General features: G+C 37.1%; 1 protein-coding gene across 1 annotated transcript; it reads left to right on the plus strand.

Moving 5' to 3' along the window:
* The first annotated feature begins 3,747 nt into the window (after nt 1-3,747).
* Nucleotides 3,748-12,635, plus strand: LOC113727407 (myosin-binding protein 1). Its single transcript, XM_072077072.1, has 5 exons — nt 3,748-4,515; nt 5,050-6,213; nt 6,642-6,710; nt 6,743-8,172; nt 12,224-12,635. The coding sequence occupies exons 2-4, from the start codon at nt 5,136-5,138 to the stop codon at nt 8,137-8,139; spliced, it is 2,544 nt and encodes an 847-aa protein (XP_071933173.1). The 5' UTR covers nt 3,748-4,515; nt 5,050-5,135; the 3' UTR covers nt 8,140-8,172; nt 12,224-12,635.
* Nucleotides 12,636-13,801: the final 1,166 nt, after the last annotated feature.

A 13,801-nucleotide genomic window follows, 5' to 3' on the forward strand; every position in this document is an offset into this window, starting at 1 on the left:
GCACCAAAGTGCACGGCAAATGTAGGGGCAGAAACGGAAAAATTTTCCCTTTCACTTCCTTTGAGCTATCTTTCATAACACCACTTATTTTCACTAGATTAAGTACTAATTCGACATAATTAACATCAAATCCCATCAAATTAGTTCATCAAGCCATAGTGGGATTTCATAGAGCCCACACACAAAATTTCCAACCATCCAAAGCTACCCATATGAATTTATAAGATCACAAGTGCAATATAACTTCCATAAATCAAGAATCAAGAGGTTGATTGTTGTATACCTTCTTAGATGATTAAGACAGAAATTTTCGGTCCAATGGAGCTCAAGAAAATCGTGCAAATGAAGCCCCTTTTCTAGCTTAGCTTGATCACCAAGTGATTTGCAAGTTGTGTGTAAATTTTGAGATGATTTGGTGAAAAAATGAAGCAAGAATTGAAGAGCTTCGGTTTCCTTTTTTTCTCCTATGGTGCACGGCTGCTTTGAGCAAGGAGAGAGAGTGTTTTTGCTGAAAATAAAGCTTCCTTGTGAAGCTTAAATGTGTGGCTAAAAGTGTCCCAAAAGTCAACTAGGAATAGTGCGCGTTCGCGCGCGTTTCGTGCCTGATTCCTCTCGAGTTTGTTTCACTTGTGCACTAAATCTCTAATGTACTTCCATTCATACTATTATTATTCACTCTTAATAGTCTAAAAATAAAGGTCTAAAATCCCTCAATTAATCTTGCACGCGAAAACGCGTACCTCCGATTTGTGCGCAATAAAGTAGAATTTTCAAGAAATTCTTATAACGATAGTATCACTAACTAATAATTGAACACTTAAACATAAAAATACCTATTTCAAGACTAATGTACAAGTCTCCAATTTTTCCAAGCTTATTGTATCCTCAAATCGCTTATTGATTCCAAACGCGTATTCACTATTCTCACTTAACAAGTTTTCAAAAATTAAATTTTGAAACGAGTCATTTTAAAAATATAAGTAAGTCATAGTTCCATGTAATTGGGTCTAACAAGATTAAAATAAAATATTCGGAGTAAACGGGCAATTAAATAATTAATTAAGCCATTAAAATAAGATTAAAATAAGTAAAAATTCGGGTCCTCACAGACCCCCCTTGATTGTTGACTGTTCTACTATTCACTTGGAATTTATTACTTGTGCTTGAATTAAATGTTGTTTGGAATATACTATCCAATGACCACATTGTGAACTTGGACCCAAACTTCATTGGTTAGTTAATCAATTCGAACCAGCAAGGGCTTGGTCGAGGTAGATTGGCAGGCCATAGCGAAACTATTACTGATTCACTAAGCTCTAGTTTTATTCTGAAATTTGTTATACTCGAGTATTACCTTCACTGTTTGGTGTTCGGGCCCGATAAGGGAAATGAATGGTGGACGGAAATTGGTATAAAGCGGTGATCTATGGACAATGTTTCTGCTTCGTTAAACATTGACCGAGTGTCAACGGGTTTGGATCAAACTACTGCGATTGGGAATTTAGTTCCCGAGAGTTAACTGTATCCTTTTACCTAGTTCACTTTATGTTAGTTGTGGTGTTCGTTTGTCTCTTTAAATTGGTACTCATGTTTGATAACTTAATTACTGTTCTATGTGATTTTGTTTTCTCGTTTTATATGTGACTGCATGATCTTGTAGTACCTCATTGAGCGAAAACTCATTCTGTTATCCTTATTTTCCTTTCAGGGGCGAAGACTTGGCTTGGTGATTTTGGAAAGAGTTTGAGCTAGTACTAGACCTTAGACATTTTATTTAAACTCCTCTGTATTAGTAAATCTCATATGTATTCGTGTAAGATTGAACACTTTGACTTGTACTCTAAGATTGAATTGTTAGTGACTCTACTGTATATAGCATTGGATTGTAATGTTTTGAAGTTGTATTATTCGCTTTAGTGCCTGTTGGGAATATTTGGGTAAGTGAGTTCTGACGAGAGTTGGACAGGCAGTCCGCCCACCCTTCGAGTACGCCCTAGGGGAAGGTGGAGCTGTCACAATGTCAACCCATTAATAAATAGGTTATGACATGACACGACAAGAAAATCTAATGGGTTGGGTTAAGGATGAGATTTTTCAACTAGAACACAACACGATAATGACACAACACGTCCGGTTGTCATCTCTTCCAATGGTTGACCATCAAAGAGTCACAGCCTTCACCTTAGGCCCTTTCCATGTCATCTTTGTTGTTGAATATGAATTGAATAGGTTGATCATCTGTTCTATTACTTTCAAATTCCTCAAATGTCACCACATGTACTTTGCAAAACTTCTTATCCCCATTATGTTCGCCACCTTGTCTCTGATAACTTTCCAAATCAAACTTAGCTAACATTCTTCCACCCCTTTGACTTGTTAGCCCTCAAGTTGGACCCCTTCTTGTTCTTTTTCTGAAAGATCAAATTGCCACAAGATTCTCTCTAGATCTTCAATACCCAAAGCCATGCCATAGACCATTGCTGCTATGAGATTCTTGCAAATCACCTAACTACAACTTGAGAGAGAAGCTCTACTAACTATATGTCCTCCTTCCATGTTCCTGAGGCCTAGCTAATTAAAATTTTTTTTTGGATTTTTGAATTTTGAAGGATCGTACCCTAGTTTTTGAAAAATTTTGAACTGAAAACTACAGAGCTTCTAATTACGAGGATTTTGTTGTGAGAAAGTGCTCTCATAGAGAGAGAAAGTAGCAATAATCTCCTTAGCTAATAGAAAATTATATGTTTCCCTCGATGTTTCTATTGTATGCCATTTCTTTGCCCGTCGAATTTTTCGTACATGCTATTCAAAACTTTCGACATTTTCATGAATTTTGAATGCTTGCTATACTACTACACTTTCTGGGTATATTATATAGTATGGTGACACCAATAATCTAGGATTCACAAACCACTACATAATATAATACAGACTTTTCCAAACCCAAATGGTTCAAACCTCTCTTTACCATATTCTAGAATTTTCCTCCTAATTATGGGTAACAACAACACATCTTTAGAGTTTAGGTTTTGTTTGGATTCCCCATTTTTTTAAAAACAAGTTTTTCATATATAATACTACATTAATATACAAACAAAAAAAAACTCTAACAACACCACATGCATACAGTATATCAAAAACAACTTCAACTATACAAAAAAAATTAAAAATTAAATGTATACCATTTTCTTCTTCCATCTATCATTCCCACCCACCATCACCACCACCACCACCACCACCACCACCCCTCCCCCCTCCCTCCTCCCTCTCTTCTCCCGCCTCTTTTTTCTCTTCTTCTCCTCCCCTTCTCCTTTCCCCTTCCCCTCTCTTTTTTCGCCACAACCTCATCCCTCCCCTCCTCCCTCCTCGTTCTTCCCCGCTCTAATCGCAGATAGCTTGGGAAGGGAGAGGCAGGAAGGGCAAGGGTTGTGGCGGGAAAGGGAGGGGAATGGGAGGAAGAGGGAGGACAAAAGAGAAGGAGGGAAGGAGGAGAAGGAGGGAGGGGATGGTGGTAGTGGTGGGTGGCAACGGTAGTTGATGGAAATGATGAGTGGTAGGATTAATTTTTTAAAAAATAAACTAAAATATTTTTAAATTTTAAAAATATTTCAAAAACATCACAAAAAAATATTCAATAAAAATTTTTATATACATTATTATAATAAAATATTTTAAAAACAATCCCAGAAACACCCGATCCAAATTGAGCATTTAATCTTTAGCCACCCCTTATTGTCAGCAATACCAAAAAGGCACTTGCTCCATTATCTTTAGCCACCCCTTATTGTCAGCAATACCAAAAAGGCACTTGCTCCATTAGCTAGAATCTTGAATTTGATTGGTTTTGAAAAGCTATTTCCTGCTGCTTTTCAAGGGGGGTGGTGGTGACGGCAACAAACACCCCTTTTGCCTTTCGGTAGTTGTTGTCGTATTTGTCACAATCCCACAGATTTGCAGCCGACTCCTTGGTCGTCTGTCAGCTTTCTCTCACCCTTTTTTCCAACTTTTCTTTATTTATTGAAAGTCTAATTGAATTTTTTTCTCCATTGTCCTATGATCTGTCAACACAACTTGTCTCCGAATCAAATTGACTTTAGTTAGCAATTCCATTTTTCACCAGCTCAGAGTTACGTAGATGTACATATAAATTGATGTTAAAATGGCTTAAACAAAAGTTCTTCTGCAGTTACAGCACTATCCGGGATATATATATATTAGTATATGGAGGTTTTAAATTTTCATCAAGATTTGTGTAAGTATATGTAACACCCAATCAAGAAGTTTTCGAATAAAAGAGGATACTATATTTAATTGATCCCTGAATACTTGATCCTGGGCCTGTGATTGTCTTTCTTTCTTTTGGGATCTTTCCTCAGAGCAGCAAAAACTGTTTTGGGTTCATTCTCCTTCTGGGCTCGGGATTTACATGCATTTGTGCGGGGAAAGAGTCACTATCTTTTTTGGCTGGCTCGCCTATAACTCTGCTACTGTGATTCAGGGTTCTTGATTGATCAGGTTTGCTTCTGCAGTCATTTTTTGGCCAATTTTATCTTTTTGGTCAAGACATGTATCTACAATTCATGATGGATGTCTTGTATGATTCGCTTGCTGCTTTTGACTTCTGTTTTTTTTTTTTTTTTTTTTTTTTGCCTTTGTTTTTTCCGTTTTCTTTTTGAATGGATCTTTCATGGCAATTGGGTTTTTGGAATCATCTCTGGTATTGACTAAAGGAGTAAAACATCTGTATCAGTGCTCTCATGTAATTTGGGTCGAAATTTTGTATCTTCTATAGTAAAACAAGGTTTTCTTTGCTGTGGTTTTTTCTATTGATAATCCTTGCCTTGGTATTATATGGTCTCTGGTATGAAGTTTTATAACTCACCTAGAACTATGATTTTGGGGATAAGTATTGCTTTTCAGCGGTTGTGCATGTGGTTTTTGTCCCCCTCATTCTTTCATGTTGATGATGTGCTCTCTTAGCTGTTTGTTGTCTCAAGTTATTTTCAATTGCTCACCTTATTCTTGTTCCGTGTTTGTCTTCATTCTCAGGATTGGAGATTCATTGCGTCTTTGATTTAGGCTCTTGTTGGAGTAGGTGTTGAATCTGGTGTAATAATTGCTTAATTTACTACAAAATGGATGGAAGAGAGAGTATATCTATTAAAGTGAAACAGAGAGTTGTTCAACCGACCATTACAGCAGCTTTGGCTGCTGCATTTCACGAGTGGTTTTTGATATTCCTGCTGTTTATTGATGCTTGTTTCTCCTACTTAGTTACAAAATTTGCGAGCTGTTGTCAATTGCAAATTCCATGCCTACTGTGCTCGAGACTGGATCATGTTCTGGGAAAGGAAAAGGCAGGATTCTATTGGGATTTGATCTGCAAAAAGCATAAATTACAAATCTCATCCTTAGTTCATTGCAAACTTCACAAAAATCTTGTTGATGTTCATGGAATTTGTGAGAATTGCCTCTTCTCCTTTGCCACTGTGAACAAGTCCAATGCTGAAACATACAGATTGCTGGTGGGGAAATTGGGGGATGTACCTCTTGTTGGACTTGATGATGATCCTTTGATTGCTGATAATAGTCTCAGTGCTTTAGATGGAAGAAAGTGTTCCTGTTGCCATCAGCCATGGATTTCTAGAGGTCAAAGATGCATGCTGTTTAGGACAGGATCATATGAGGCCACTGAACTTGATGCTCCCTTATTGGCATCAAATATACATGATAGAGATGAAAGGGAGGGGATGAGAGATCTTTCATCCCAAAAAACCTTAGGTAGCTGGAAAGCTAAGAAGAGTGGTGATCCTTTGCCACATATAGAATATGAAAAGGTCAAGATGACTTCTGATACAGAATCTGAAGCTTCTAATTTTGATGATGATTCTGCTACCGAGCTATTCTGTGTTAATGACCTAGGGGAAAAGGACATAGTTGCCGATCATCACCAAAAAGATTTACAGGTTGATAATCTTGGTTCAGAAAAATTGATTGACCCATCTGAGTCTTTAGTTATAGACTCAGAGCAAGCGGAAGCTAGTGATCTGCAGTCTTCAGGGTTGACTCCACCAATAGGACATGGTCTTGAGGAAATTAATTGGCGGCATGTTGAAGACAAGACTTGTGTTGCTGCGCCATCTGAGCTGCAATCTTTCAGTGACATGATTCCATCTTCTGATGTCAACCAATCTTCTGTTCATGAGTCTAAAGGTAATTGCAAGCATTCATTATTAGAAGTTTTCAAAATTTCAACAATGTTCAACACCAATTACCAGTTGAGGCATTGTGGTCTAAAATGTTTTTGGTAGTTTGATGTGCATTGATGTCTTTTCTTCATAACATGGATGATGCAATAAGCCACCTTCTTAAACCCTATGCACTGCAAAATAAAATTTTGATAACAAAAAGAAGAGGAAAGAGAATGGATATTTGAATTTTCAGATATTATTACTGCCTATCAATTTCCAGATTTGAATTGCTGGAAAATGATTTTCAAATGCTATGAAGCTGGACTAAATATTTCTATATTAAGAGTATGATTTGGAAGGACTTGAGACACATGTAGGTGGTTTCTTCAAAATAAAGATAACTAAATCCAGTTTACCTGTTTATCTCTGATCTTTCTTGGTTTCTTGCAGTGGATGCTGTAGGAGTATCTGGATTAGAAAAAGCTGTTACAAAGTCTGATGATTTTACCGAGTTGACAAGTAACTCCACTTCAACCAATGAGAAACATCAGATTTGAAGTCTGGTACAAGTGACGCTGGTTTACAGATGCCCAGTTCTTTGGAACTCGGTGATGCATATAAGCTGGCTATTGGCAGTAGGGGAAGGCAGTTGTCTGGAAAGTTTTCGGAACAGAAGTCTATAAAGGATTCAGCTAGATTGAGTGAAGATTTGAAGCTCTTATTGTCACAGTTATCTGCTGCTCGAGGGATTGAATTACCTTTATTTGACATAAGCCCCAGGGTATCCGGAAGTGTTGATGAACTAAAAGCTTGTGATACCTCTAGTTCTGTTGGGATGCAGATACTTCAGAAGAGGATCTCACTGGAGAGAAATGAGTCTGGTATATCTCTTGATGGTAGCACTGTCAGTGAAATTGAAGGTGAAAGTGCAATTGATAGGTTAAAAAGACAAGTTGAGCATGATAAGAAAATTATGGTTGCTTTGTATAAAGAATTGGAGGAAGAGAGAAATGCTTCTGCAGTTGCAGCTAACCAAGCAATGGCCATGATTACTAGATTACAGGAGGAAAAAGCTGCTCTCCACATGGAAGCCTTGCAGTGTGTAAGGATGATGGAAGAACAAGAGGAATACGATGTCGAAGCTCTGCAGAAAGCAAATGAACTTCTAGCTGAGAAAGAAAAAGAAATTCAGGATCTAGAGGCTGAGCTTGAAGTGTACAGGAAAACAATAGGTGACTTATCTCCAATAGGAGATCTTCCTGAGTCAAACTATGGATTAAATATTGGAGGAACAAGGCCAAAGCAGACAGGAACAGGCTCAGCAGAAATAACCGTAAGACTTTGTGACTCAAATATTAATGTGCCAGATTCCTGCAATGAGACCGATGAATTGGTCAAGTTTACTGAGGACGAGGGAATTAATGCGAAGAGCTCACAGCCAGAATTTGAGGATGAAGCATTGCTCATTTTGCAATGTTTAAGAAAATTGGAAAAAAAACTTCAACTTTTCTCAAGTAATGGCTCTTATTTGGACATAGCTGATCAAGATGATCTCTCTAGTGACACTGAACTGCTTGATGATGGCAAAGCTGCTCCAGAAATTGGTGAAGCTGAAGTGGATGGTTCAGTTGAACATGTTTCATTGCATGAAGCAAGCATTTCTGTTCCCAAGATATCTGCTGGCCAGCATGAGAAATCCAACCAATTACAGAAAGGAGGTGATGAACTCATGCATCCGAAACACATGCCCCAGAATGCTGAATTAGACGCTTTGAAAAATGAGTTTCATGGGCTGAGTGGCAGGTTAGAAGCACTTGAGGCAGAACACAGCTTTCTTGAGCATTCTATCAACTCACTCAGCAGAGGAGATGAAGGACTTAAATTTATTCAAACGATAGCTTCTCATGTGAGAGAACTACATTCCCTTGGTATCAAGAGAAAAGGCTGAGTTTTTACACGGTCAGTATTTTTCTATCAAAAGGTGATGACTCCAATCATTATCAAGCTAATCGCTATTTCTTTGACTGGTTGCAATTTAGGCTTTTTTACTTATTTGTTTTTGCATTTTAAATCTTGTTCTGTATGCAAGTGTTTGGATGACACCTGTGGTCTACCTCTCGAGGGCAGAAGATTTCTAATGCCAATAGAAAATTTTGTGTTGCAAGTGTAGGTGCTTCCTTCTTTCAAGGCTAAACTTCTATACGATAAAACTGGATAAAGCTTCAGATTAAAAATAAAAGAAACAGATCGAAGGTAAAAATGTGTCATGAGCAGTAAAACAATTTTGTTGTCATTAATACCATTTTAGTGAGACACAGGTTCCAGTAGGATTGCTATTCCTTGTGACTCTGTAAAGGAAATTTATGATATGTAAAAGATCTAGTATGCAGCTTGTATGTTGAAAAAAGATACCAGTGTAGATGGAAAAATATTTACGTGATTCCTCCGGGAATGGGAGATATTCAGCTTTATGCCCAAGGGCTAGATATGTGAGATAAAAATCTGTCTAGCTGAACTTTCAGAAGGGATAAATTAATAAATTAAGGAAAATGCCTTAATACCACTAATTTGTTATTCTAACTTTCTCATAATAACACCCTCCATACCATAAAATGTGCTCACTTTCCTTCTGTGTTCATCCCAAATGATATGCCTATTTCCTTTTTAAGCAAGTAGTTAATTTATAGGTTTACTAATATGCCCATATTTAATGTACTTTTTTATCAACAAACATGACTCATCTAGTATTAAAGAGCAATAAGTTCCAAAAATGATTTAGGAACATGAGCCACTTGCTTGAAGGGGATAATAGGATTCATCTTGTATTAATGGAGGGGTGTATGAGGAAAGAGCAAATGATTGCTTTAACTATATTATATGAGGAAAATGCTAAATAAAATGTAGCCTATTTTTATGGGACAGACGGAATATCTTTTTAAGTTGCCTTGTTGATTCTGTTGATAAACCTAACAAAATCACCTCTGCATAATTTTAACAAAGCAAGACGTTTTTATTTGACACACTACTGTTGCATGGCTATTAGTTCCTGTGGCACTAATATCTTGTATCGTTGATTTTTTTTTTTTTGCTGTAACTCTTCATAGATTTCAAGGCATAATATATAGGTTAATAGCTCCAGCTTAGAAATATTCTTTTCATGCGGGACTTATTTGAGGTAGCTTGGTGTACTAAGGAGAATCAGGCGTGGATAAGTGAGCAGATGCCTGTAAGATACAGAACTAATGTATCTTGACCTAGTAGTTAATTTGTTATGAGGAATTTCGACAAAATGAAAAACTTTTTGGGCATATACTTGTCCTCATAAACAACCTGAGATTCCACATTCCTCGGCTGTTAGTTTGGCATTCAGAAGTATCTTCCTAGTTGACATCAGAATGTTTTTTTTGGTCCTTTAGCTTTGAGATTCTGAAGAATCGTGCATATTAGGTGCTTCACCAGTTGGGATGCGCATAGTTTTTTTTTTTTTTGACAGAACAATCATTATATTAATAGCTTGATAATACAAGATTTGCTTTACAAAATAGGGGCAGCTGCCCCAATATCATCTTGTGTACTCTTCTTAAGCCACACGGGGAAAGAATTCTCCCACATTACATTCATAACAAGCTTCACAGCAAATTGTGCGATAGTATATGCACACGCATTTCCTGTTCTATAAACAAAAGAGAGTACAGTGTTCAAACATCTCTCTCATTGCTTGTATATCTTCAAGGATGGTTGCTATGGTGGAGTCCTCTACCTTTCCAGCTTGAACCTTGTCAATTGCACCTTTACAATCAGCTTGTACTTCAATTCTCCTCCATTTTGTTTCTTTGGCTATAATTAGAGCCATTCTGATGGCTGCGGTTTCTTCCTTATATGGTTCACCTCGTCTATCTTCCTGCCATCCCCAAGCTTTGAATATTTTTCCATTCCAGTCCTGTGCTACACCAGCCATACCAGTTCTTATCATTTGGCTAGAATTGGCTGCATCTGTGTTAATCATGATCCATCCTTCCGTAGGTTGCTTCCATTTCCCGCATTCTTAAGTTTTGAGACTTTTCCAGTATTGTGCTTCCTTTCAGTGTCATCTTTTGATTCTATGAACTCCAATCATCCATGATGAGCTTTATGTGCAATCAATCTGTTATCTGTACATTTATCAGTGAACATTTTGCTGTTTCTGGCTTTCCAGATTTGCCAGAGGATGTTTGCAGTTAGAGCTATATAATCTTGACCCTTGTCCCTGGTATCAGCTTCTAACAATCCTTCCCACCATCTGATGAATTTGCACATAGGCTAGTTGAGTATGCACATTAATGCACCAGAGAGAGATGGAACATTAGAATATAGCTCTGTGTAATGGATCCCACCTTGAATGCTCAATTGATGACCTTTCTCCATATATTGAGGAAAAGGATACTGATCTTGATTGTAGATAGTATTTCTCAGTTTTACTGATTTCTTGAGGTCATTCTAAGCCAGTCACAAAATTAACTAATTGATGTGGCATCATTTTATTGCAGGAATATAAGTTAGTAAGAAAGTTGGTTTATGAGTTGGAGATTGTTTAGCATTAGTTCTGGGTGCTTGCACTATATTTCTACATTAGCAGCTATTTGGTGTTTTCTTCAGTTTCTTACCTATTTATTTTTGCTGAACCCATTCTAAATGCCTTCTACAAACCAGGTTCTCAAAACTGCTGTTTTTCTCTACAGAGAAGAAAGCAAAATCCATATTCTGGTTATTTGTTTGTACATTCCATTTAGAAACCATGAATATGGTTTCCTAGGGACCACACCTTTTAAAGATGAAGAATCCTCGCCTTATAAAAATTGGTGTTGCACCAATAAGATGTCCTATTCTTGAGAACTTAAATTGAGCTCCCTATCCTGCTTTTGTAGAAAAGTGTTAAATAACATTTGTTGGTTCATTGTCAAATTGCCTATTTGACCTGTTCTAGTTAACTGGTGATATACTGTGATTAGTTAGCGTATATGGATGGTGAGAGTTTTTACAGTATTATCAAACTCTTAATGAAATGAAGTACTTGTAACATCACAACTATCCAAAGGTTGGACTTGGACTTGAGCTTGGCCCTTCATGGATCATGCATATTAACCTTTGGTATAGTAAAGCCTACACCGAACAGAACTTGGAACTTAAGAACCAAAACTTAATAGGATATCAGTGTCTTCATATAGTTGATCAAGGAATTAAGAGTGCTAGAGGCTACAGAATGTTATGAGCTTTGAAAAGCTTTAACCAAATGTGGCTGTAATAGTCTGGGAGTCTGTGACGTGCTTTCTTTGTGGAGGTTTCCAGTTGTAACTTTTGAAGATCGTATTGAAAAATTTGCACATGGAGTAGTTAGAACTATTGTCCACAGATTCCACACTGTACACCATTTTTCTACTTATTGTGTCTTTAGTCATCTTGTCAACAATTATACCATAATTTCGCATAGATTTGCCCATTGGTATGTGTGTTCTTCTGCGTTTTCATTCTTAGAGTTGGAGAACCTATGACAAGTTTGGTATAGCATTTTTAGCTAATCCAAACTTTGAGATGAGTAGTGGGCATTTCATCACTGGTGGAATGGAAGAGGTTGTATGCTACTCATGCAGTCATTGGTTTCTGTTGAATGTCTATATGATAGTTTTGCCTGTCCTTGACATTACATGCAAAACATAAGAAAGGTTCTGACTTTGGTTGCCACTGAAAGATCCCAGTATGGTCAAGGTTGACTTGTTCATGTCCTCATGTATTCTTTTAGAACAGATGCAATTACAGATAAACCATGAATATCCTCCCCATTAATTTCTTTGATGGTCATTCCTGGAAACACTTATGTTACTGAAAATGATTATGACCTCTTGGGTGAGAGCTCTAACTTGTCATACTTTGTTCTGGAATCTAGCTTGCTCTGTCTTTTAAACTTATGAATCTGCCATTTTTCTGTAGTAAACTTAGTTCTGATAGCAATATTTGCAGTTACCTGTGTTCTTAATTTATCATCATGAATATTTCAGATGACATAATTTTGGTTGCGAAGATGCTGGATTTAATCACTGGATGCTTATCTGGATAGGATTGACTCACTGCAAAGCAGGGTGTTGATTCAGTACATATCTAATCATGGAGATGCTGGATAAACTGTACAGTATCATTAGATTGTTTCTCCTGGCATGGAGCAGTGTGTAGATCTTTTACTTATTTTCAATGTTTCCTTCTTTTTCCCCTTTAGTTATACATTTATTTTTTCTCCCACTGTGGCTTTCATCTGATTGCTTGTAAAGTATTTTGAGTCCATTCATTTTCACTTTCATACCCTTTTGAGGAATTCCTGCACTTTGAGAGAGATTTTTTTTATAGGGTAAGGGTGATCCTTACATGTATACAAAATGTTGTATTAATATTAAATCTTCGTGTTTAGCTTGTAAAGGTTCTTTAAGATGCTCAGGTTTCCATGGTTATTGGAAAAGCACTCTGAGTAAATTTTACTGCACAAGAATTAATGCATATTTTGTGCTAATAACCAGCGACCAGCAATGCAAGTTTACACCAAATACTGTGGTGGGCTGGTGGAATGAATTAGAGGATCTCTCATGTAGAAGATTTGTCAGTGGATGGAGCAGTGCCCTGGATTTCGGAGTGCTAAATGAAAGAATTATACTTGCTCACTGTAATTTGCTTTTGTTTTTTCCATTAACTATGCTTTCTTCTTTCTTTTGTCAAAATTCTCTAAATTTATGTTTCCTGATCGACCCCATCTGGGACACTGCCTTAAAGCATCGAGTGTGTCTGGTGAGAGGCCAATCATCACCAATTTTTTATGGTGCTCAGCTAAAATTTTTAATGTTGCCAAGATTTCTCTCTGTCATGACAAACTCGAAGGTGAAATACAAAAATTTGGGTACCAGTAGGGTTAAGTGTGTTTGAGAAAGAAGCTTTTATACGCTCCCATTCAGCTGCTGTATCTACATGTAATCAGCCGTTGTCTCTGGTTTCTGTTTTCTGGTGGATCTTGTAGATCGTTATAGATGGTCTGGGGAACTAATTTGGCTCACTTAGAAAAATATTTAGGAAACTGTGCTGGCTGTGTTTTGAAGATGTGCTGATTGCTGTTATTGCTACCTTAGAGGAGGGGTTATATCCAGAGAAGTGCATTAACTGGATGGAGAGGTCTTAAACGAAACTGGAGTTTTTTTTATTGCTGGATGGGGTATGAGAATGAGACACACAATTTTAAGCAACATAACTTAGTCGTTAGGGTGTAGATATGAAAAGTTACGAGAGAAATATGCTCTAATGTCATAAACACTTCTCCTGTTGGTTCAAAAGCCTGACTGCTTTTGAAAAATTGAAATTAAAGTTAACATTGTCCCTTGTTGAATCCAATCCATTCCAGCCAAATGAAGATTAGCAAGTATAAATTGGAAGTTAATTTATGTTTTTGCTGGTGAAGTTGAGTTGAAGCAGCAAGAGTTCGCGCTGTAAATTACCTAGGAAGTAGCATAGGTTCTGCTAAAATGGTGAAAAGGCATCATTCAGATTTGTAAAAACCTTAAACCAAGTAAGATATGACATTTTTGTATATTTTGTATCTG

Source organism: Coffea arabica, chromosome 2c, assembly GCF_036785885.1.
Source record: "Coffea arabica cultivar ET-39 chromosome 2c, Coffea Arabica ET-39 HiFi, whole genome shotgun sequence".
NCBI classification, from domain to species: Eukaryota; Viridiplantae; Streptophyta; class Magnoliopsida; order Gentianales; family Rubiaceae; genus Coffea; species Coffea arabica.